Source organism: Monodon monoceros, unplaced genomic scaffold (assembly GCF_005190385.1).
Source record: "Monodon monoceros isolate NGI ecotype Baffin Bay Population unplaced genomic scaffold, NGI_Narwhal_1 Super_Scaffold_5, whole genome shotgun sequence".
In the NCBI taxonomy this organism is placed as follows: domain Eukaryota; kingdom Metazoa; phylum Chordata; class Mammalia; order Artiodactyla; family Monodontidae; genus Monodon; species Monodon monoceros.
The window spans coordinates 64,121,359-64,148,238 of NW_021703782.1; the positions used below are offsets into that span (position 1 = coordinate 64,121,359).

General features: G+C 36.0%; 1 protein-coding gene across 3 annotated transcripts in view; it reads right to left on the bottom strand.

Moving 5' to 3' along the window:
- PTAR1 (protein prenyltransferase alpha subunit repeat containing 1) overlaps positions 1-26,880 on the bottom strand; it is a 39,552-nt gene that overhangs the window by 10,357 nt on the left and 2,315 nt on the right. For 2 of the 3 annotated variants that reach the window (XM_029203425.1, XM_029203426.1), the window contains exons 2-5: positions 18,970-19,139; positions 9,169-9,235; positions 6,483-6,538; positions 181-285 (exon numbers count right to left, since the gene is read on the bottom strand). In XM_029203425.1, the coding sequence (XP_029059258.1) occupies positions 181-285; positions 6,483-6,538; positions 9,169-9,219 (212 nt within the window). In that variant the 5' untranslated portion in view covers positions 9,220-9,235; positions 18,970-19,139. The remainder of the gene's footprint in view (positions 1-180; positions 286-6,482; positions 6,539-9,168; positions 9,236-18,969; positions 19,140-26,880) is intronic. The other variant, XM_029203424.1, reaches the window with a different exon arrangement.

A 26,880-nucleotide genomic window follows, 5' to 3' on the forward strand; every position in this document is an offset into this window, starting at 1 on the left:
TAAACAATTTCTGAAGATCACATAAAGTGATGGCATCTAGACTTAAATGTAGATATAATTTGACTTTAGAATTCATACTCTGAATCACTGTGTGACCTGCTTCACATTCTGTGTTTGTTTTTTTTTTCTCCAGCCATTCTAAATTCTAAGTAAGAATCCTATGGTGTAAATTAACCAAACCTGTGAATCCATGTTTCTGGACTCTTTGGAAACTTAGTTAAGGCCAGTTTTCCCAGATGTAAGTCCTTAATTGGATTTAAAGTGCCAGAGAGGATCAGCTCTTTTCTGTAAAAGAAAAATAAAAAGAACCATTACTTTGCCTTTCTACAGAAACATACTGCACGACTATTAATATAACCTCATTGTGAAGCAAATTTCCAAGAATAAAAAAAAGAAAACATAAAACTCTCATAAATGTCACACAGTAATCAAGAATGTATTCTCATAATCTTGAAATAACAAATTAAAAAACAGAAACAGAAGCTCTTAAATCAACAGTGGAACTTTAGTTATCTATTTGGTAGAAGGCAAAGGGGTTTTCTGGCTTGTATCATTTCCAAAACTTACGAGGCCTGACTTCAGTATCTGTAGGGCAAATCCAATACAAGTCAAGAATTGTAGCTTCCTAAGTAGGACGTGATATGGTCTAGTTTGTTACCAAAAAACACACATACAGCAACACATTGGACTGAGATGTAGGAAAAAAATCGTTCATTCAATAACTACCCTAACAAAATTATTATTATTATTTTTGGATTTTCCCTTCTACCTTTCCTCATATGCATATGTATTTTAAAATATAATTTTATATTCTGCTCTTATATCTTAAGAATTACCCCACAGTTCTATATAATTTTTAAAATGAACATTTTAAATGGTAAAATAGTTTTCATTCCATAGCTATCCTGTAATTTAATGACCTTTCCCCCTGTAATTAGACATTTTAGGTTGCTTCCAAGTTTTTGCTATTCTAAAAGAATTCTGAAACAAAAATCTTTGTGCTTATAACTTCTGTTTGTACTACTACTTAGGATAAGTTTCCAAAAGACATATTACCAGGTGAAATACTTGGATGGCTCTTGATACACTAGACCATTCCTTTTTGAAATATAAACAGAAGTAAAAGGAATATGAGCTTTTTGTTGTTGTTTTAAAGCTGTTCAAAGCTTCAGTGCAATTATAAACTATGTCACGCAAGAGTTCCACCTATTTCTCAGGTTACTCTAATTTAAGTTTAGATTGAATTTCTCAGGTAAGTTTTTAATAATAAGCTCTGATATTACTGATTACACTCCTATTTATCAATTTATCTACTGTTTTATAATAAAATTAGGTCACTTGCTAGTTTTTATTAACTTTAAAATGTCTTTCCTGTGGTAGGGCTGATCATTCATTTACTTTAGAGATGTTAATCTCAACAAAACCAGAGCCCAGCTCATATGTCTCAACTACTTAGATGGATTTAGTTCCTAAATACCACAATACATTTTCTTTCCAACAGCAATGTACTATTTCTAAAATTTTATTTGATAAGGAAAATAAATTCCTTTTTAATGAAAATACTATATAGTGATAATAAATACTTGCATTTTACAATCAATTTTATTTCAGACCAGTAACTTCACTCTGTAAAATAATCTGAAGTGATACCAAGGTTTATGACTGCTTTAAAAAATGATTTATTGACTATTTTCTTTCAATGTGCAGGAAATCTATGTCATTAAAAGAATATTTTAATGCAACAGCCAGTTATTTCTGCAGTTCTAGATCCCTTCTGAAATCAGTAACGTTTTGTTCATACAATAAGTCAGGATACCTGTAGTGTAAAAGAAGGCAAAATATTGCTCTATGTAATTTAAACTACTTTGTAGAGCACTTGTTTCTCAGAGTAGGGTCCCTAACTGCAACATCATCATCATTTGGAACTTGTGAGAAATATAGATTCTTAAGTCTCACCCCAGACCCATTGAATCAAAAACTCCAGTGGGGCAAAACCATGTGTTTTAACAAGCCCTCCAGGGCACACTAGAGTTTAAAAACCACTACTGTAGAGAACTTATTGTATTAAGCCAAATTTTCATTTACTAAATTTAAAACCTCTCCTTATTTAAAACTGCCTACCTATATTCCCATATATGTCTATATATAAGGGGAATTAAAATTTTCTTCAGAAAAGAGGAAGTTACCTTACAACTGAATCTTGACAAAGTTTCTTAAATAAGGGCCATCTCTTAATCTCTTTATTTTGAACAACAAAGTCATATTTGTGAAGATATCTTAGTCTGAAACAACCTCAATCAATGGTATATATGGATGCTTAAAAAGATCATCTGATAGAATCATTAAAAAAGGTAGCAAAATTTTACTATCAATTTAATAAACATTCCTAGGAAAGGACTGAACATTGCAGGCGTTGGATCATTATAAAGCAAGTTTTCAAAAGATCACTTGAAAAAGAAATATGGTAACTGGTTAAGTTATGGCTATCATATAACCTAGAGATCCAACAAAAAACCACCTGCTTTAATATATTCAAGTAGGAATCTCGTCTGAGATAAAACTTCCAGTCACACATGGATTTGGAAAGTGCTGTATCTGAAACAACTAAAATGTAAGTAAACACGATGTGTTCTGGAAAACTGTGCTAGATAACTCAAAAAATAGTTCTTGTGATGACAAAAAGTCACTGATGTCAATAAGCCATGTGAGAAGTTTGAACTGCCTAATGAAATGTGAGAGCAAAATGAAGAATTTATAAATTAAAATATTTCAGGTAACATGTTATTTTAAAGGTGTGTAACTAAATTGAAAAATTAAATATCCTAAGAAGAAATTTGCTTATTTCATGTAAGTTTACAAATTGATATTAGCCTAAAAAAATCTTTTTTTTTTTGGACTGTTATTGAGGAAATGGAGTATTGTCTTAAATTTGAGGTGACTTTATTTTCTGACATACTGAATAAGCTGGGCTTCTATATTCATCCTAAAAGCCTTAGGTGGTCCATTGCTAACAGATGAAGAAGGCATTAAGTGAGGGTCATCAAATAAATATGGAAAAAACTAATTAGGAAAGGACAAGGCAGCTGTGTCATTTGGGATAGAGAGCAGGGTGGTAAGAAACAGTGCTATGCTACACATGCAACCTTGTTATGGGATTAAATTATGTGAGGGCTGACTTTTTTCTAAATGTGGGTGAAGGGAGGAGACTAAAGAAGTTTTAAGAAATAATAAAAAGTAGAATGATAAAAAGGAATGAGGTTTCTCACATAGCAGATTTTTCAAACAATAAAAGTTACTCCTTTAAAATTTTTGCTACACATTTCACTTACTAATTAAACAGTATATGAAAAACCTCATTACTTTCCCTTGAAGACTGTAGTTCATCACTATGAAAATCAGCTAGTGTTGGTTAAAACATACCCACAGGAGCCTCCAGGCTACTACTACATAGTACTTAGTACTACTACTCAGGTTAAGTAGTGTGTTTTCTTGCTCTATATGAGTTCCTGTGCTTTTATATTTCTGCAAAGTTTACCTTATTTTATAAAGTTTTTATGTCTTCTCTACCATCTCAAACTATGGCTTCTCTCTGCTGTCACTCTATCCAAAATTTGTAGGAGACCAGGGGCCATGTGTATCATGTCCATGGCTAAATCTCAACTGGTTAGCCTCAGTACTTGGCATACAGTAAATACTGAATAAACATATGCCACCGTTTTTTCACCCCTTAATCTTCAGTTATTTTGTGTGAAATAACAATAATGATAATAATAAAAGTCATCCTCATAAAAACTACCATTTATTGAACACTTCTCCTGAATCAGGCAGTGTGTTAAGTGAATTACATATATTTTCTACTTCAATTCTCACAAAGATCCTGTATTATGTTAAATAATATGCAACTGCCAATATTCAATGTTTTGTTGTTTTTTTAAAATAAACCTTTTATTTTAGAATTGTTTTAAATTTACAGAAAAGTTCTTAAGAATAGTACAGAGAATTTCTGTATGGCCTGTACCCAGTTTCTCTTATTATTAACATCTTATATTATTACAGTACATTTGTCACAACTGATGAAGCATTGATAGATTAGTATTGGAAATCCATACTTTATTCAGAATCACTTCGTTTTTACCAAACGTCCTTTTTGTATATCAGGGTCCCACCAGGATATCACATTATATTTGGTTGTTATATCTCTGTAGGCTCCTCTTGGTCCCTTAGATATACCTTGTTTTTGATGGCCTTGACAGTTGTGAGAGTACTTATTGGGTATTTTGTATGATATTTTTCTCATGGTTAGACTAGGGTTATGGTTTTTGAGGGGACCACAGAGGTAAAGTGTCATTTTCATCATATATCATAGGTACATAATATCAGCATGACTTGTCACTGTTTATGTTGACCTTGAATACCTGGCTTAGGCAGTATACGCTAGATTCCTCCACTGTACTTTTTGGGAAAAGGTTACACTTTAAGGAGTGAAGATATATGCTCCATCTCTTTGAGGGGAGTTACCTAGATAAATTATTTGGAATTTTTCTGTATGGGAGAGTTGTCTATTATCTCTTATTTGTTTATTTGAGCATTTCTTTTATCAGTATGGACTTATGGATATCCATTTTCTACTTTGGGGTATAATCCAATACTATGTTATTTTACTGTTCAAACTGTTCCAGCTTTGGCCAATGGAAGTACTTCCTTACTTTCTGTCTCTCAAAGATGTTCCAGGCTCATTTGGTGTATTTCCCGGCTTGGTCCTAGAATCAGCCATTTCTCCAAAAAGCCCAGCTCCTTTTATTAGAGAATGGTGTTAGAAACCAGGATCTGAAAGTTTGGATTTAATCATTTCCGATTTACAAAAAGAACAATTTTATATGGTACAACCCAATGTTACCTCAGTTTTACAGATGAGGAAACAAAAGCTGGGAGAGATTCAGTAACCTGCTCAAGGTCTCCAAGCTCAAAGTGTCTGAACCAAACATCAAATCTGCACAAAGTAAAGTTACCAATTAAATTTAAATCAATCTTTACTTTGAGTAAAGAATATGAATCATTGGAGCTTGGTGTCGGCTCTTCTAGCTGCTCAAAGATGTTTTGCTTACTCTATGTTCACAGACTGAGGGAAAAATAGGACATTATTACGAAGTCAACCTCTTTCATCAATTAATTCACCAATTTTCAAAGCAAATTCAAAGCAAAAAAAAAAAAAAAAAAGTACCAGTCATTTTTTTTCTAGAATCAGCTGGGTTTTTAAACTATATGCATCACATACTATAATCACAGATCAGCTCAAAAACTTATTCTTGCCCTTGTTTTTCTTCCTAAGACTGCGACACCTATAAAGTGAACTACTGATACGTTACAACATCTTTTAGCAGTTTATAAAATACAGCCAAAGATCATTCAACGATTCCCAAAGTTACTGCAGAAGAAATGTACCAACAATTAAACATAAAATGTTGAGTATTTGATTTGTGAGAACTTACAGCATTAGATCAGTTTATTTCCAAAGTTGTTTGTTTTTTGCTCAAAATGGACTCATGACTCTGTCTTTACATGTCAATCTTACCAATACAAATTAAAATTTACTAGAACACATATCTACAATGGGTTTCTTAAAAATCAAGATTTCCTTTCTACTCATCTAGCACAAAACTTACTAAATCATCTTACTAGAATAGCTTCAAGATTAACTATCAACATCACTGAAGTCAGATTTATGGAGCAATTTCCCTTCATAAGACCAAACCACACACAATCAACACAGTTTCAACAGAATCATTAAAAAAAAAAATCACTTAATTCAGATTTTTTTTTTTTTTTTTTGGCGGTACGCGGGCCTCTCACTGTTGTGGCCTCTCCCGTTGCGGAGGACAGGCTCCGGATGCGCAGGCTCAGTGGCTATGGCTCACGGGCCCAGCTGCTCCGCGGCATGTGGAATCTTCCCGGACCAGGGCACGAACCCGCGTCCCCTGCATCAGCAGGCGGACTCTCAACCACTGTGCCACCAGGGAAGCCCTAATTCAGATCTTTTATTTCACAGCTATGGAAACTAAAACTCCTGAGAAGTTAAAGGTCTTGTCCAAGGCAACTGCTAGTTAATTGATGAAACAGGACTAAGATTCATATATCTTAAGAACTAGGTTCTCTCTTCACCACTAAACTGCCATATAGAATATACAATGAATTATATGTGTTTGTGTATATACATTATGCTAGTAAGAATCTTTTTTTGTGGGAGGATTTTAAATTCCTCTGTAATGATGAGGAATCTGTGAACATAAATAAAAATGGTACTCCCACTTCTCTATTACACTCATTTCTTTTTCACTGAATTTAATAATTTTCAGTGCCCAGTCTGCAAACTGAGTATCTATTGTATACCAGGCACTAAAGTGTTAGAGGCTAGGGAAACAAGGAAAAAAAAAAAGACATGGTCTCTACCCTTAAGAAAGCGCTCAGTTTTAAGTTTATAGTACCTTCCTAAAAGTCTCCTTTGTTGATTCTTCCTCATCTCGCAAACTCTAGAACAGCGCTGTCCAATAGAAATATAATGTGAGTCATACATGTGAGCCATATATGTAATTAAAAATTTTCTAACAGCTACATTAAAAACAAGTACAAAGTAATATATTGTATTTAATTAATATACCCAAAATATAATTTCAACATGTAATCAATATAAAAATTACTAATAAGAAAGATATTTTACTTTTGGGGGTACTCAGTCTTCAAAATCTGATGTGTAGTTTACACTTACAGCACATCTCAATGGAGACTAGTCATATCTCAAGGGCTCAATAGCCACTTGTGGCTAGTGGCTACTATACTGAACTGTGCAGCTCTAGAAACCTGTAGTGTCCCAGTGCTTAGTCTTTGGACTGGTTCTCTTCTAATATCTATACCCACTACTTTGGATATCTCAAACAATCTCATGGCTTTAAATACCATACATTTTCCAGTGATTCCCAAATTATATCTGGCCTAGAACTCTCGCCTGAACTTTAGATTCATACACAACTGCTTGGACACAAACCTAACATGTCCCAAACTGACCTCTTGACTTCCAACCAGCACCTGCCCCCTCACACACTTAAATCTGCTCCTCTTCCAGACATCCCCATTTCAGTAAATAGCAACTCCAACCTTTCAGTTGCTCAGGCCAAAAACCAGAGTCAATCTTGACCTTCTTCATTCTCTCACATCCAATTTATCATCTGTGTCTTTAAAATCAGTTTATTAAATACAGTCAAAGCTTACATAGTTTATAAAATACAGTGAGAATCTTACCTGCTTCACACCACTTCTAGTGCTGAGCTTTATCTACCTCAGTCACCATCATCACTCACCTAAACTACTGCAACCACTTCTTAACTTCCTAACCACTCCCTGCACTCCTACAGTCTACTTTCCACACAGGAACCAGAGTTTTAAAACATAAGATATTGTCCCTCCTAACCTTGAAAACCTTCAATGACTTTCTATCTCACCCCAAGTAAAAGTCAAAATTTCTTATTGCTGTCTTATTGACAGCAGCTTATGAAGATCTACAAAGCCCAGTGAGATCTGGCCCATCACTCTCTGGCCTCATCTCCTGTTACTCTCTCCCTCATTCATGCTACTCCAGCTACCCTGGCTTCCTTGCTGTTCCAGAATAACCAGGAACACTTCAGTCATGACTGAGGGCTTTTCCACTTGCTGTTCTCTCTACGTGGAATGTTCTTAGCCCAAAACTGACAGAGATTGATCCCTGGCTTCATGGCAGTCTTTGCTCAAATGTAGCCTATTAAAACTGCAATACCATCCATTCCTTCCATTCTCTTACTGGTCTTCCCTACCTTCCTTTCCCACTTTTTCTCCATAGGATTAAGCAACACTTGATCTACCATATATTTCACTTATTAATGTCCTTATTGCTTTTCTTCCTCTACTAGAATAAAAGTTCCACAAGGACAGAGATTTTTGTTTGTTTTGCTCATGGTTCTATTCCCAGTGCCTAGGACCTAGCATAGAGTATACAGTTAATCAATAAATATTTGATGAATGAATGAACAAATGTTGTCAAGTATTATTTGGGTTAAATGAGATAACATATAAAGTTGTAGTATGGTCCCTGGAATAGAGTAGCCACTCATAAACATTAGTCTACTCCCTAACCACTGTGGAGCTTTCCATGAAAGAAAATCAGAATTCTAAAATTTGTAAATTTTTAAAGCCTTCTATCTCATTCTATCCTTTCTCACTCTTTACTCTAAATATCTGATCATTATCAGTCAAAAGACAATTTAAATAATAGAGGTTACCTAAATTTAATAAAACTAGCTACAAATTTAAAATTCAGTGGGTATTATAAAACACTAACGTGGAATTAAAATTCACAGAAAATTGAAGTATTGTTTAAGTCATCTTTAAAGATAAAGAGCTATAATTTATGGCTCTTTCCTATAGGAAATTTTAAATGAATTCACAATGTTCAACAGGACTTCACTTTTATTTATCTACAATTTGTATCCTGCTTTCCTCCAGGAAAATTTGTGTTAGTATAAAGAACCACCAATTTTTAAAAACCATACATACTGTTTAAATGAAAATTTTAAGAAATGAACCTGGCCTGAATTTTAATATTTCTATAAAGTATTCTGTGTTTAAAGCGACAACAATCAGAATTAAAGAACTTAAGATACTAATAAGATGTGGTCCTTCTCCAAAATACTGAGTGCCAGAGACTTCAAATGATTTGCCCACAGAGGTCACAAGGTGACTAAACTAACAGTTTGTGACCTTGAATGCTCACTTTTACACTTTCTACTGCACTGCAGTGCTTCTCAAATATACTAACCAACACTTTACAATACAACCAATTATGCTGATTCCTTCTACCCCCCTAAAAAAGGAAGATAAAAGCATGTATCAAATGGTATACTGTAATTCAACATGAAAATTTATATTTCAGGCAAGAATTTTAGGGAGAACAAACATAAACATGCAAAAAGGGGCAAAGTGTATATTAGAACTGTCATGGAGATATTATAAAGAAGAAATAAGTTTAAGATGCCATGAATATGTGATTTATATTTCACTTTTCAAAAAGCTAACAATTCATGCGGCTTATATGTCTTCAGAAATTTGGGCAATTTCATTTTATCACTGATAAGAATGACGTACCTCACGTTCCACGCAGTGGTAAAGTCTGGGTTTAGAAGTAGCAGGGTGCATGTGACATCTATCAATTCTAAAATAAAGAGAAGTCATATTAAAAACAAACAGTCCTACCCTTGAAGGTGTGGCTTCTCTTTCTTTTAAGGTCCTCTTCATTTTATATATATATATATCACATTATACTTATATCTCATGTCATAGTAATTTTAATGATAACTTTGTTCTAAGCTGTCAGAGACACAAAGATTATCCTCAGATACAAAGACATGAAGATTTTCTTCTACTTATGATAAGTATAACTTTTTAAAAGTTGACACTGAAACCACTTTACAATACGTCTATAAAGAATAATCAAACTAACCTATTCATTCTTTTAGTAGTTTTTGGCACAAAAAAAACACAATTTCTCTACCACTATTCATTTAATTTCACAAATATTTCAAGAATTGACTACGTGCAAATTTTCAAAAAGAAAATCACATATAATCCAACTTAGTTAACAATTCATTTACATTCCCCTGCAAAGATTATTTCTTACACACATTTTTACAGTTATAGCAATGATAAATGCACAATTTTGTTCTATGTTTTTCACTCAACATTATTACATATGCATTCTCCTATATTGCTACAGTATGCGTTTTTTTTTTTTTTGCGGTACGCGGGCCTCTCACTGCTGTGGCCTCTCCCGTTGCGGAGCACAGGCTCCGGATGCGCAGGCCCAGTGGCCATGGCTCACAGGCCCAGCCGCTCCGCGGCATGTGGGATCCTCCCAGACTGGGTCACGAACCCGCGTCCCCTGCATCGGCAGGTGGACTCTCAACCACTGCACCACCAGGGAAGCCCTACAGTATGCATTTTTAACAACTGCATAACAATCCTTCAGTTTGATATATTATCATTTATCTTCTTCTTTAGGCTGTTTCCTGTTTTGTTTTTACTCTTATGGATAATACTACTACAAACATTTTTAAGCATACTTTTTGTCTCATAGATTATTTTCTTTGGATATTTTTCCAGGAGTAGAACTACTATGTCAAACAATACAAATATCAGTATGGCTCCCACTAAGCACTTCCAAATTGTTCTCCAAATGGACTGTATCTATTTACATCGCTAAGAGTAACGTGAGTGTACTTATGTCCCTGTAACTTTGACCTATGTAAGTATATTTTTGAAAATGAATGTGGCAGATAAAAAAATTGTACTTTGTTTGTTTTAATTTACATCTTTAATTACAATTATTAATACAAACATTTTTTGATTTTGTTTACTATTTTCTATTTTCATTGTATAGTCTATTCATATTCATTAGCTATGTATCTATCATGGTCTTGAATAAGCTCCATAAGCCTATATTTAATAAAACAAAGTCAGTAATATTTAGATATATCGTCTTCATTTTATTAAATCTGAAAAAAAGAATTTTAGGATTAAGATGATCAGCCTAGGGCATAAAACTAAATTACAGTAACCTCTACCAAGCTCATATTAAATGCTAAGTAAATAAAATAATAAAAACTGTTATAATTATTTGGCATTATTATGTATCAGGCACATTATTTTATTTACATTATTTCATTGAATTCTCACAATCATAATCCAAGATATTTGGAAATGGACATCTAGAGAGTTCAAGGAATTTGCCCAGAGTCACCCAATTAGTATGTGCAATGACAGCGTCTGACTGCTTTTAATAACTCAGTTATACTGCAGTTGAAATGTCTGTCTACAATAAATAATTGGGACACTCTCTGTTTAAGTAAAAGATAAACTTTTAAAAATCTAAGAGTAAATACACATAAGTGCATCCCTATAGTCATCTTAAAATATTTTAGTGAACATGAAAATCAATTATTCAATTCTCAACCATCTCAATAAGAGATTAACATTTATTGTGAGCCTATGATTTCATTACTACTGATATATTATAACAGTTGATAAATGAGCAACAAAAGGTAGGATTAACACACATTTATTTTTGAACTTTATCGTCCTCATTACAAGCATCATGAAATGTCTATATTACAAACATACTATATAATATCAATGTATATATTATATAATGTCAATATGTCTATAAAGAACAATCTAATAAACCTCTTCCATCTTTTACTTTTAGTAGTTTTGGGCACTAATTTAACATTTACCAGGGAAATTACATACAATTTTCTATACCATTATTCCTTCAATTCCAAAACATACCAAGTACTGACTATGTGCAGAGATTAAACTGGGCCCACAGGACTGAGAGAATGGATATTATGAGAAATGCAAGATCTGATCTTGCCTTCTAAAAGGTTAACCTTTAGTTGGAGAGAATATGTAAACAATTATAAGGCAAACTAAAATAACTGTGAAGTAGAAACATATACCACATTTTGGGGACCACCAAAGCAGCTGCAATTAATTCTTACTGGAGTACCCAGGGAAGACTATAAATGAGTAAGACAGGGGCACTACAGACTGTGGAAAAAAGTATGAGGAAAGGTAAAGAGGCAGGGAACTTCACACACAGTATGCTCTCAAAAGATTATGGGTACCCTGAGCGTGACTAAAGCTGAGGGTGCTGGAGAAATGTACCTGGAAAACAGAATCTGGTTCCAATGTCCTTGTCACCCTGGCTTTCCATTACTTTCCCTTCATGTGCTACATTCCACCTGAACCAAACACCCCCCATTCCCTAAACATACTGCTCATCTGCCTACCTTTTCTTCTCTGGCTATAACTCAGATTTACCTGCTTCCTATTCTCTCTGCCAGAAATGTCCTCCTATCCCTGAATTTAAAAGAAAAAAAAAAGCATCTTTCTCTATAAAGGCCTTCCTGACCTACATGGTTGAAAGTAATCTTTCATCTCTATGTTCTGTGTATATCTTACTTTGTTACTGAACTTATATAAATATTATCCTCTTGATGAGACTGTATATTTTTTGGATGCAGGTCCTCTCTAATACACCTTCAAATTAGCCATTCATTCATCAAAGATGAAAAAAATATGGCCTCTGCCCAAAAGAAATTCCAAGTCTGCCCACATCACAGAGAAGTGGTAAGAGCACAGGCCTTAAAGCCATTCTGCCTGGGTTCAAATCTCAACTTCTCCACTTACTGCCTACATAACTTAATGTCTTCGAGCTTCAGTTTCCTTATCTATGAAATGGGGATCATAACATCAACCTTAGTGTTGTAAGCAATGAGATTCATCCCATTTCTCCATAGCTGTTTGACACACAGTTTGACTAAATAAATACTTGTTCAACTAAACACCATTACTACTTATCAAGAAATGAATATTCTCAACATCAATTAATCAAAGAAGTCAGAAAAAATGAGGCAGTTGTTCTTATTGCAAAGCTGTCTAAATTTCTAAACTTGTGTAATGAACAATAACAAAAAACCACTTGGTTATTAAGTGGCTGTATGAAAATGTTTGTGCATGATGGGAAGGCCTCTGGAATTTTTTTTTTAAGTCCACAATTTTTCAAAATCCATTACACTTCCCAGATAATGAGATAAACTGGTAGTTTCTTGGACTCTCCCTTTCTGCATTAAAAAAAATGTGTATTTGACCAATCATAGTTGCTACTTGTTTGTACTTCTAATGCAACTCTCCTTCCCCACCCATAAATGAAGAGGAGTTCATCCTCCACAAGATACTTGTGTATAGCAGCACAAGGCAAAAACTAACACAGAAAATACCGAAGTCCCCACTTTTCACTTTGTGGATGTGTGAAGAGCACTTCTTTTACTGGAGGGTCTCCCCCTAGCAAGGCAACAGCAGCTGTTGGGTCAGAGCCCAGCTCTACTACTGACTGGGAAGTTCCGAGGCACATCAATCTTTCTGTGCCTTAGTGTCCGCCTCATACGTAAAACTGAGCTAATAATAGTACTACCTCATGGGTGTATTAAATGATTCATACCCGTGAATTGTTAGGACAATACCTGACACACAGCAAGCACGCAGTGATAACTCCTGTTACAAAGCCTGTATCTCCTAGCCCAGTTATAAATGATACTGGGATTGGATGCCACCAGAGGGAGGAAAAGAATCTCTTGAGCTGGCTGAGCAGCGACTGCTGAGTGGAGGGATCCTTCTCAAACCCCCCCTGTTCTCTAAACACACTTAAAACTTTTCAACAGCCTTGGCCAACCACCAGTAATGCCTAGTAACACATACAGTCACATGCCCTTCCCCCTTCCTCTATGATAAACTGCTAACTCTTCCTGATTCAGGACTTAAGTTCAGATGGGAACTTCTTTAAGAAGCATTCCAGTCAGATCCAAGAGGTGGGGGTGAAGTAGAATATCAGAAATGGAAAAGGGCCAATGAAGGAGAAGTAACTAGGTTATAAATATTGGACATAATTAAAGAATCCTTACTGAATTATATATATTTTTCTGCTCTTATTCCTCACTGGCTCTGGATAAATGAGAGAAAGGAAACTAGTGTTTCTTGAGAGTCAATGACATGTCAGTCTCTGTGCTGGGTGCTTTACATACACTAATTCATGTGATCCTCACAACAACCCTCTGAGACCTGTGAGAATTCTCTTCTTTTGGTGTGGAACTAGGAAAAGGTTAAGTAATTTGCCTAAAATCACTGCTAAATGACTTCAGTGTGCTGATAAATTGAGTCTAAATCCAGCTCTGTTTTTCTTGCAAAGAAGATGCTCTTTCCAACCTAGCACACTGTCTACAATTACTTTGCTGTCTTCGAGTGAGTGTTGAACCAAAGATCTAAAGATAAACATGTATAATCAACAGTTGACTATTTCACTCTCTCCATCTCATCAACTATATACCATTTTTCTTTGCAGTTTTACCAAGATGTGAGCTATTGATATCCCTACAGTCTCTTGAAATTAAACAGATGTCTCTCCAAACACCAGAACATATACCAGCAAATAACCATTCCTTTGTTACACACACTCCAATATATGACTAGCTCATCATCACATCACAAGGAGAAAATGAATCAGGGCACATTATACACAGGAAAAAAAAGTACCTAAATTTCAGCTGTAATAAAGAGAACACTTAAGGATGTTACAGAAAAGTCAGAGAAAGACCAATATGCTTTCTTGGCTTCAATGCATTCTAGAAATGGCCCAAGGTGAGCAGTCACCTGGTACTGGACACTGGGTTTGACAACTGTCTCTAACAGAGATATGTTTTCATGCATCTAAAAATAAATCCAAGGTCAACTTGGATTAACTAATCTCTTCCTCTAAAATACATTCAGGTTACCACAACAAGAGAGGCTTGAGGTGAGGCTAGTGGTAAATATCAGAAAGGTCCTGTTTATTACAGAATACAGTCACTGAATCAATAGCCAGACTAAGCTAAAAGCTCTTGCTTACCAAACTCTTGTTACTTATTTGACAAATATCTATTGAACACATAAAAGTGCTGAGTAAATAAAGACAAGTTATAACCCCTCTTTCTAACAAACCCACAATCTAGCTGGGATAAATGCTGTTTAAATAACTACAACTACAGTAAAGTCTGGTAAGTTCTACTATGCATGCAGTATGAATAAGGACTCCCACAGGAGTGCAAAGGAGTAACTGTTGCTTCCTAGAGCAGTCAAGAGGCTTCACATGTGTGTGTGTTGACAAACACAACAATAATGACAACATTAGACCTGAACCTGACCTCAGCAAAGGCATGGAATTAAGGCAGTAGTACACAGCAAAGTCCAAGAATGGAACAGTGTTTGTTGTGGCTGGAATGTACATCAAACAGCTGCAAACTCAAATGCTTCCAGGGCTCAAATAAATGGCAAAAAAGAGGCAAAGCAAACCTGGTAAGTAGCAAATGACACTGCCTCAGTGTCTGAAGGACATGAGGAGGTTGCAGTCAACTGGAATAAGCTTGCCTAGTCAAGAAAAGCAGAGGCTATGATCCTCAGCCAATTGCTGCTGCACAGAAACGGATGCATCCAAGGCTTCTGATTTTTCAAGTGAAGGCAGAAATCCATATTTCCATCCTAATTTTAGAAGTTCATCCTGATTTGAAATGTTTATCCAACAACAAAGTTGTTTTAGAAACAATTTTTAAAACATTATACAAGCCAAAATGAAATAAACATGTGGGCTGGCTTCAGCCTGGTGGCTGAGAGTCTACAACCTCTGATGCTGAATATAAAAGTAGAGGAGGGCTTCCCTGATGGCGCAGTGGTTGAGAGTCTGCCTGCCGATGCAGGGGACACGGGTTTGTGCCCCAGTCCGGGAAGATCCCACATGCCGCGGAGCGGCTGCGCCCGTGAGCCACGGCCGCTGAGCCTGCGCGTCCGGAGCCTGTGCTCCGCAATGGGAGAGGCCACAGCAGTGAGAGGCCCGCGTACCGCAAAAAAAAAAAAAAAAAAAAAAGTAGAGGAAAAAGCTGGTAATACAGCCTGTGGACAGATCATGAAGGACCTTGAATACCATGCCAAGGATAATAAGTCTACCTTGTCCCTCTAGGCATCATGAAACAAGAGGATACATATTTCAGAAAAGCATCTTTCAAACTGTGTTTCTAAGAAGTGTTTGAAACGACTGACTAGTGGCATGACGGACATGGATTACAGAAGAGAGGCCGAAAATGGAGTAGACCAACTATGAGGTAATAATATTTGTCCAGATGAGAAAGAAGAAATGAAGAGATAAGAGAGAGCTCAGTGATGGACTGAGAGCAAGCATTGTGAGAAAGAGGGAAGAACAACAACAAAAAGATGGAAGCGCTGACATGGAGATAGAGTGCAGGACAGAGCACTACTCAGTCAGGACTCCACTGCTATGGACTTCTCTCTTGCTTTTCGTTTCTGCCATGGATTTTTCATAAATCAGAATTACAGTATCACCCGTCTCCCAAACCAAATATGGCTATTACTGCAGCACACTTTTAAAAAATATTAGTTTCTCTCTAAGTAAATAAACAGGGAGGCTGTGATGGTTACTTTTGGTTAAACTACGGTTAAACTTGACTGTCTACAGGGTGCACAGATTAAACATTACTAAACATGATTTCTGAGTGTATTAGTGAGGGTGTTTTCAGATGAGATTAACATTTGAATCTGAAGACTCAGTAGACTGCCCTCCCCAATGTGGGTGAACATCAATCTGTTGAGGACCTGAACAGAACAAAAGGAGGAAAACAGGAGAATTGACTCTTTTTTTGCTTCCTCTGTCTGCTTGAGTTGGGACACCTCATCTTATCTTCTCCAGCTTCCAGACTGGGATTTAAACCACTGGCTCCCCTGCTTCTCAATCCTTCAGACTCAAACTGAATTAAATCACTGGCTTTTCTGGGTCCCCAGCTTGCAGAAAGCAGATTGTGGGACTTCTCAGCCTCCATAATCATGTGAGCCAATTCATCATAATGAATCTCGTTTTATGTATATATAGACATAAAATCTCTATTGGTTGTTGCTGTGGAGAACCCTGACTAATACAGATGATTTTCAAACATCTAAGGAATTCAGCACACTAATGAGAGCATGAATTCAGTTTGGTTAAAAAGAAAAAATATATATGCCCAGAATAAAGGTCACCTGCAGTTACAGAATACATTCTTAAGGGAATGCCGAGGATTTGGGCATGATCTATCACAAAGACACTGGCATTTCTGAAATTGTTCTTAAACTGCTAGCTTTCTTCACTTGGCTCTTATATGTATATTTTCTACAAAAACAATTTAAAAAGTATAGCATTTTCATGAAATGACTGCTTTTTCCTAATACTTTTAACTTTCTTTCCTTAGCAAAATTCACCACTGTGTTCTTCAGTTCACAAGTTTAGCAGAACACTCTTATGTTAGTCAGTCTGCATTTTCAGGTATCTTTTTTTATCACATCAGAAACTCACTTCCGTATTTTTACCAATAATACAATATACAACCTGAGTAATATATGACACCGCATTGAACTATACTGTCGCTGCCCCCAAAAAGTGAAATTGAAAACTACTTCCATGAAGATATAGGTTAAGATAAAATCAAGTTGCTTCTGTATACACGAACAGTTGCATCAGAATTCAAACCTTAGATGTCAGCAATTCATGTGAGTGAGCTTAACCATTTGATCTTCTGCCTGGGTTCTCCTGGGTCTATCAAGATAAAACTACATGATGAGGAGATTTAGCAAAGCCTACAGTGCACTGCCCAGAAAGACAAGAAACAGGGAAATGGAGAGAAGAACTTGGAAGACTACAGGAAGAAGGCAGGTTGGGCTAGCATACATGAAAGGGCAAAAGCTGATGATCTGAAATGACAGCCTTTGACACTTTCAAATTCATACTGTTTCTTCTCTACAAGAGCATCGTCTCCCCCTGCAGAGTTAGTTACGTATTGGCTCAATTATACATTTCTGTGTGCCAGAACATACACAATATAGCTCTGTTAGGCAAAAAAATAACTTGATGGATTCACATGGTGCTACTTTGTACCTTAATGTTGATGAAAACTACTATAGGGTAATGGAATGGAGAATGAAAGAGGGGCTAACAACAGATAAATGCCCTTAACTTTAAGTTTATGCCTAAACTTATGCCTTTAAGTTTCTGCCACAAACTTAAGTTACGCCATAAACTTAGACATAGCCTTATCATTAAGAAATATATATATCAGTGGACTAACTGAGTGAAACAGAAAATAGAAACTATTTCACATTAAATCTTCAAATCAGATTACCTTTTCTACTGGTCTAAACAGGGAAAAGTGCTATTAACCTATTATGACAGTATATTAAGGACAATGCCAAGAGGAACACAAGGAAATTGGCATGTCCCCTTTGGCAACACTATTCTCCATGAAGAGATGGTTTCTCATTCAACTGTAAGCTTCCTGAGTAAAGGAAACAGGTATTATTCATCTTTTTATCCCCCACAGTACTTAGAACAGCTTCAGGTAGGAGTAGGCCCTCGGTAATGGCTACTGAACTTATAATTAAAATTCTCTAAGAAACAAAGTTCTTATTCAAAATTAGCTACCAGATATACTGAGCACTTTTGACGGTACTGCTGTATGTGGGAAGGGGAAGGAGCTTTACAGAAACAGTCAAGAATATGGTCTTGGATGAGCACTCTCCAAAAAAGTGAGAACTCAGATCCTACGTTTACCTAAAAAGTAAACTGAATTTGTGTACATGGAGGCTTAACATCACATACAAGGGGAAAACAAGGAAAAGACACCAGGTGGGATGAATAGGGATTGTCTGATGCAGCAAAGAACTACCTCAGAGAAGCAGAAAAAAATGAAGAAATAGGATGGTTTTCTTTTGCTCATTTCAGCATAGGAACAGAACACAGTGGGCCAGAGCTTACTTGGGAGTCAAAGTACAACAGCACCATCATAAACCACTGACCTGGTTCACAGTATAACCACCACCATCACACCTTGGTTATCTCATTTGGACTGCTACTAAATGAGTTCTATTGCTCATAACGTACTAAAGGATTAGAAACCAGAGAATCAGAGCTTGTAGGGACTAGAGTTCACTTCACAGATTTTCAAACTGTTTTTAGCCATGAGATGCTTTCTTCAAATATCTTACAAATGACCCCAATACATTAAAAAAAAAAATCTGTTTGCAGTAGAGGGCCTGGCACCCTGCTTGAGGCACCTTCCACAGAATCATAATGGATGCAAAATTAGAAAACGAGTGATGAGTCCAAGCTCCTCAGTTGACAGAAACGTTAAACGCCTGCCCAGGCAGTGAATGAAAAAGCCAGAACTAGAATCCAGGAATGGCAACATCAGAGAGGGTTCTTCCCACTATATTTCATGCTGCTTCTAAAAGTCAAAGAAAGAGGATAGACTCCATACTTACCATCTTTGTTCAGCCATTGCTTTCTTGTTCTGTACAAAAGGAGTTTGTTGTGGACATACGGTAAAAGGAACTTGACACACCAGCTCTCCACGCCAAGTTTGTTTTCAACCAGGACTATGGGACTCCGATTATACCTAGCTTCAGGACATGGGATCAGGCCAATTTCATCTCTTAATATGTAAAACATAAAAAAGAATTAAAGATAAGAATACTAGCCTTTTCAAAAATTTTCATATCCTACAGAATATTAAAAAAACTGTACATATTTCCCTTTCTTAAAAATATTTAGCTCACCAATGGATTGGTAGAAATAATAATCTTTTAAAAGTTTGATAATACTGACAAGAGTATGGAAAAATTAGTATGCTGTACTTGCTGTTACAGGAATGAAAACTGGTCTAATCTTTGAATAGAAATTTGAAAATGTCTGTCAATTTTTAAAGTACATATACCCTTTGACCCAGTGATTCTACTGTTCAGAAATTATCCTGCGCCAAAATATATGAATTCATTGGATATTCATGGCAACAGTGCAACAATCTGGAAATACTCTGAATGTGTATCAAACAATATAAGACTGGTAAAATAAATGTGGTTCATCCATGTTATAGAGCTGAAAAAAAAATAATGAGGTAAATCTGCATATGCTGGTATGGAAAGGGTGCTAACATACATAAAACAAAAAAAGCAAAATGCCAAATACAGTGTACAGCACAAAGCCCTTTGTATAATCTCTTTTTTTTTTTTAAGGGCAAAGTCCTAGTCTTTTTCTTTTCCTTTTTTTTTTGGCTATTCTGGGTCTTCATTGCGGTGTGTGGGCTCTTAGTTGTGGGCTTCTCTATAGTTGTTGTGTGTGGGCTCTAGAGCGCATGGGTTTAGTTCTTTAGTTGCCCTGCAGCATGTGGGATCTTAGTTCCCCCACCAGGGATCAAACCCGTGTCCCCTGCATTGGAAGGCAGATTCTTAACCACTGGACCACCAGGGAAGTCCCTGTATAATCTTTTAAAAAGATATATAGATGCACTAAAAAATTTCTTGAAAGGATACCAAGAACCTTTTGGGGAGAGGATTTATTTTTATACAGTTTAAATTTTCTAGTTATTTGTACATATTATTTATGACTATAAAAATGTCAAAAATGTATTTATGTTTGCCTGCTAATAAATATATGTAGACCAGATTATTAATAAAATTATATTATCAGTGAGACTGTGGGCCATATTTTCTTTTCTTTTTTATAATTCTTTATACATTTCTAAAATAAAAAACATGTTAATATGTAAATATTGTTAAAACACAAAATACACTTCAGGATTTGACCATTTTCATCTGTGGTGGCTTCTATATCCCTTAATCCACCTCAACTTAAGTTGAAAATTTACATTACAGGCAAAAAATAGAACTACTATATGACCCAGCAATCCCACTACTAGGCATATATCCTGAGAAAACTGCAATTCAAAAAGATACATGTACCACAATGTTCATTGCAGCACTATTTACAATAGCCAGGACATGGAAGCAACCTAAATGTCCATCGACAGATGAATGGATAAAGACAATGTGGTACATATATACAAGGAATATTACTCAGCCATAAAAAAGAATAAAATTAGGTCATTTGTAGAGATGTGGATGGACCTAGAGTCTGTCATACAGAGTGAAGTAAGTCAAAAAGAGAAAAACAAATATTGTATATTAACGCATACACGTGGAATCTAGAAAAAGGGTACAGATGAACCTATTTGCAGGGCAGGAATAGAAATGCAGATGTAGAGAATGGACACATGGACACAGTGGGGGAAGGGAAGGGTGGGATGAATTGGGAGATTAGGATTGACATATATACGCTACCATGCGTACAATAGATAGCTAGTGGGAACCTGCTGTATATAGCACAGGGAGCTCAGCTCGGTGCTCTCTGATGACCTAGATGGGTGGGATGGGGGTGGGGTGGGAGGGAGGTCCCAGAGGGAGGGGATATATGTACACATATAGCTGATCCACTTCGTTGTACAGCAGCAACTAACACAACATTGTAAAGCAATTATACTCCAATAAAAAAAATAGAAAATTTACATTACAGGCAGAGATTTAATAAACAATACATAGGGCAGTTGACTTACACAGTAAACGAACCAGCAAACACAAAAATATTTTTGTAAAACCTGCACTCATTCCTTTCAACTACAAAGAATTTACAGTTCTTGTCTATGTGAAACATCCTTTCTCAAATAGTATGTTCTTCCATTAATTAATGAATAACTTACAAGAAACCTTTTAACAAGAGCAGTTGACATAAATATTTTTAGAGTGTCTAAGCAGATTTCTTTTAAATGTGTTTTTAAAAAACAGAATAAAGAACTGGTTTTCAGAGCTTGTGTGTGACAGCATCTATTATGCCCTTGAATTCCCCTGCCAAGACAGTATGCTGGCTAACAAATGCAAAGAGGAAAACTGTTCAATTACAGGTTATAAGAAAAGCACTCTTTATCTGTTAGGCCGCCATCACAAACTGGTGGGAGGCTGTGGAACTAAAATAAAATCCGTCCTGGAAACTCTAAACTGGATAGCTCAGAAGTAACCTACTTTCTACTGATTGCTTCATTAGTGACACAGGGATATATCAATAAAAGAGGGTATTCTAGGGGTTGCAAGTCACTAACCGTTCTTTTGAGCTGATTTAACTCCCAAGTAGACTTTGGGATCTAAGGCTTTTTGTCCCGACAACTGACTCAGTTGACTCAGGGGTGTTTTGATACACCATGCCAGTACTATCTAAACATTTCCTGAGTACTACAATGAATGGGATACTGTGTTAGGTTCTGAAAATGCAAAAATGAATAAAACAAGGTGGTCCCAGACTACACAAAGCTGATGGTTTTGCTGGGGAGTTGCGTCAATATCTAAAACAAAATGTTAACACTTTGCCACTCTAGTAATATAAATGAAGTTCTTAGGAAGAATGGGGCAATGCTGAGAGAGCATCTGAGTCCAATGTCCAGTATTTCAAAATATATTTTTGTATTTGGTGATATGAATTCTAATCTAATTTAACACACTATTAGGACAACTAGCCACATCTAGATCTATAACTGACTAAATACATGTCTGAATTGCTGGTATTTTCTGGTGTTCAGGTATTACTATGTAAAACAATATTTTAAGAAAACTAGAATTATAGTTAAAAAATAATAAACTCAGTGTAATTATTTCAAGAAAGTCTGTTTTCTGAGATCTAACAACCACCTACAACACTACAAAGAACTGCAAAAGTCAACAATATGAATGTTAGAGTAACAAGAATAAAAGAATCCTAGCTTCTGAGTATAGTCCATTGTGGGGGGAGGACTTTTTACTTAAATTCACAATGTAAAAACCTGCCTTGCTCACTATTTACACCACACATAAAATGCCCAACTAATAATCTGGTACCTAAATGAAAGTACAGAACCATCTGCACAAATAAAAACACACTGCGTTAGTTGGCTATTATCCTTCCAAGAAATAATTTTAAAAAACAAGAATGCCTTGGATATAGCAGGTGCTCAATAACTGCTACTGGAACGCTGATTATCAGTGCACTTCAGTGATAATATTCAAATAGTTTTCAAAGAATATCACTTCTTGACTCCCCAAAAGAACATTACCTCTGATTTCCTTCTAATGCAGTGGGTCCAAATCCTAGCTTTGTCAATATGATATAGATATATCTCTCTATATATGTATCAATATCTCTATCTCCTGCCACTTGGCCTCTGTAGACCTCAATTTCTTCATTTGTAAAATAGAGGAATTGCATTACGTTTCTAAATAAGGGAAATGGGCTGCTAGGTCTCATCCAGCTTTCAAATTTTATGACTGAGAAACCCAAAAGCTATTCTCATGTAAAGAGAATGAAAATGGTCATATCAGGGAATATGAAGCACTATGAAAAAAAAAGAAACATTAAAAGAGAGGTAGGAGGATGTAGAGACAAAAGCACTCAACCTTCTAAGGTCCAGGGTTCTAGTTAGTCTCTCTTCTACCACTGATCAATGGGAATTTGACTAGGCACTTGCCATCAGTATCCTCATCTGAAATACAGAAATGACAATGCCTTCCCTGCCAGTTATGAAAAGCAAATAATACAATGTAAAGACTGTGGTAAGCTACAAAGTACCAGGCAGAGATGAAGTATATTACCATTAATTCAGTTAAGAGCCTGCGGTCAACCAGAAAAGTTCCTTGGTTAACAGATAATGGGAAGCTAAAGCAGAGGAAGTTAAGCCTTTGTCAAGTTATTTGACCCTAAGATACAATGCTTTGCTGCTTCCTAAAAATATAACATGTACTTCATAAAGGTAGGTCAGTAAGATTCCAAATAACAGTTCATTTGACTTCAGATTTCTCCTATGCCTAGTCCCTTAGGTCATAGTCCACTTTTTTTCAGACAATTTAGAACAGAATTCCAGAATCATTTTGAAATTGGAAGGGACTTCATTCCTCCAGTCTCTCATTTTGTCAGATGAGGGAACTGAGATCCACTGAGGTTAAGGTGATTACTCAAGGTCATAGTGCTAGTGGCTTAATTCAAAATCTGGATCTCCTACTATTTAGCCCAAAACCCTTGACACTAATGAAAATAAAGACATCAGTGAAAGCAAGCAGGCTTTAGATTAACTCCTTTTAGAGTTCTAGCAAGATTTCTGGCTATTTAAATTCTAATTTCATACCCAAAGTTGGAAAATTCAGGGAAAAAAACCTAAAAGTCATTTGTCATCCCTCTACCACCACTAATGTTGGGTATGCATCCTTTTTTTCTAAGTAGTTTACAAAAGTGGGATTATGTTGGACATACTCTTCTATAATCCTTTTTTAAATTTTATTTATTTATTTATTTGGCTGTGCCCCATGGCATGTGGGATCTTAGTTTCCCGACCAGGGATGGAACCCGTGCCCCCTGTGCTAGAAGCACGCAATCTTAACCACTGGACTGCCAGGGAAGCCGCTATAATTCTTTTTTTTTTTTTTAATTTAACAATTCACATTAAACATTTTCTTATATAATTTTTGTATCATTCATGGGTACAATGAATGTGCTATAAACATCAAATACATCTCCAGTTATTTCCTTATGAAATAGTCTCATAAGAGAAATTTCTGACTCTTTCACTACCACCACATTCCATTCTTCTTTATTTTTAGGTTTCTGGCAATTTAGATTCCTGGTGCTTAACCAGGATACTCAAGTAAATATCTGCATTAACAAGGTCATGGGTTTTTACAAACATGAAAATTTGAGACAGCGATCAAGTTCCAATCTTTTCAACGAGAAACCGCAGTGCTCACTTTGTAGGTTACCTTTGAAGGCTGCTCCAAAGGAATAGCAACATGGAATGAACCTACATATTTACTTAAAAGGATCATCCACAGCATGGTATATCTCCCTTAGCGCTTCACTTCACAATGAGGATCCACTAACTTCTAGATGAAGTTCAAGGTTCATACAACACTGATACTGACCTTGTTCCTCATGTTTAGACAGCTTCTCTTGTCTGTACTTTTCAGAAACATCAGTCTAACTGGAGTCGGTCCACTTATTTACAAAAGTAATATTGACCAGCTTCCTGTCGGGGAGGTAAGGATGGTCCCCAAATATTAAAACTGAACCCTGTAATGTGGAGTGACTGAAGAGAAAACAGCCCAAGATTCAGCAAATGGTACAAATCTTTTTAATCTAATAGTTATTTTTTTCCTTCAAACTGGAATTCTTTCCAGAATGACCAAAAAGTTAGAAAAGTATCTAAAAGAACTGACCCTTGCATATTGTTAACTAAAACTTTACTGGTGATTAAGAAATTTTAGAGCCCTCATAAGCTTTCTCAATTCTAAAGATTACTATCACTGAAATTATATTACTGACCCTATTTAGAAAACAGATACACAAATTACTATTGTTTACTGAGTGTTTATTATATGCAATGCTCTGTTTTAGGTTTTACATACACTATTTCATTTATTCCACACATTAATCTTATAAAGTAGGAATTTTAATTCCATTTTATAGATGAGGAAAAAGTCTTGTCTGAGACTACTCAGCTAGTAAATAACAAGCCAAGGTTCAAACCCAGTACTGTGAGACTGCAAACCCAAACTTTTACAAGTATACTATTGTTCAAATAAATAGATAAAAATCAAGTGTAAGAAATCAATTAAGATTCTATGCTTTCCTATTCTTCAGTTCAACTTGCAGACGATCTGAAACTGCCTTTCATTACTACTGCCTTACTCAAAAATTCTCACTGGGGCCTACCCACTGCCTAAGAAGTATATTTTCCCTGAGCCAACTCTTATCCAAGCCTCATGTCTCAATTTAATTGCTATTTCCTCAGGAAAACTATCTTGACCTTCCATCCTAAATTAGTCCTCTCTGTTATTATTCTTTCAAACTATCCTTCTTATCCTTTGGGGCTCTTTTCATAATTTGTGTGTTGATTTGTTTAAAGTTCCACTGGGCAGGGACCAAGTGTGGTGTGTTCATCAATCTATACCCCAATCCTAGCCCCATATACCTAGAGACCAGCATTGTACCTATCAAATAGAAACATTCTTTTGCTGAATGCACCGATGGAATGAATGAAATTAAGTCAGATAGTCAAGGACTTCCATAATCTGTCCCTACTTTATCTTTTCAATCACATTTTGTGAATTTAGTCCATTCACTGCTTCTTGTAGAGGTCTCCAAGACTGTAAATCCTACCTTGTCTTCAAAGTGCCACTCAAAAACCCACCTCCCCTAAGAGCACTAGCCCAGACATACCCAGCTTCCCTTTTAACTACTAATAGACTCACGTACGACTTGCTTACCATACTGCTAGTCCAGCCCTTATTATAAACGGCTTTGCAGGGTAAATGCACTGTTCACACATACAAGTCTTAGGTCTCCACCTAGACCTGCACTGTGCAATACAGTGGTCACCAGGCATATGTGTCCATTATGTATAAATCAATTAAAATTAAATAAAACTTCAAATTTAGATCTTCTTTCGCACTAGCCACATTTCAAGCACTCAATAGCTATATATGGCTAGTGGTTACCATTTGGACAGGACAGATAAAGAACATTTCCAACATCACAGATATTTCTGAGGGCCTTGAGTACAAGAACTGTATTTTATACTTCTTCCTATTCCATACTGTGAAGATGGTAGCTACATAAACAGTGAGAGTTCAATAAATATTACAGAGTAATAAAAAATAATAACTTTCTGGATAAGAGAACTTTGACATGACCCTAATTACACTGTAAACAGCTGTCCTCCACACTAGCACAGCATCTGTACATTAAGCTAATACCTGTCGCTGGGTCAAGCCTTCAGTTATTTTTCCAAAGTATTCTCTAGGAGTCAACCACACAAACAACATTTGCATGGTATTTTTCAGTTTATAAAGTGCTTCACATTCATCATTCAGTTGGCCAATATATTTCCTAAGGCAGGGATTCAGGTTAAGTCTACTATTTACCTAGTGGCAACTAAGTGCAAGACACTGTGTGAGGTGATTTTCCTATGTTTTCATCAGCCTCTAGAGCCCATGCTCTGCAACAAGAGAAGCCACCGCAATGAGAAGCCCGCGCACTGCAACGAAGAATAGCCCCCGCTCACCACAACTAGAGAAAGCCTACGCGCAGCAACGAAGACCCAACGCAGTCAAAAATAAATAAATTAAATAAATAAATTTAAAAAAAAAGAGAGAGAAAGCAGAAACAGGCTGAGAAAGTTTCTCAGTAACCCACCAGTAACAAAATCCACCCATACCCACCAGTAACAAAATCCACATTTCACCCATTATATCTTCAACTCCTACTGGCTAGAAATTTCCAGAGACAAAGTCAATATATTTACTGTAGTAGATGCTGGCTAATAAAAT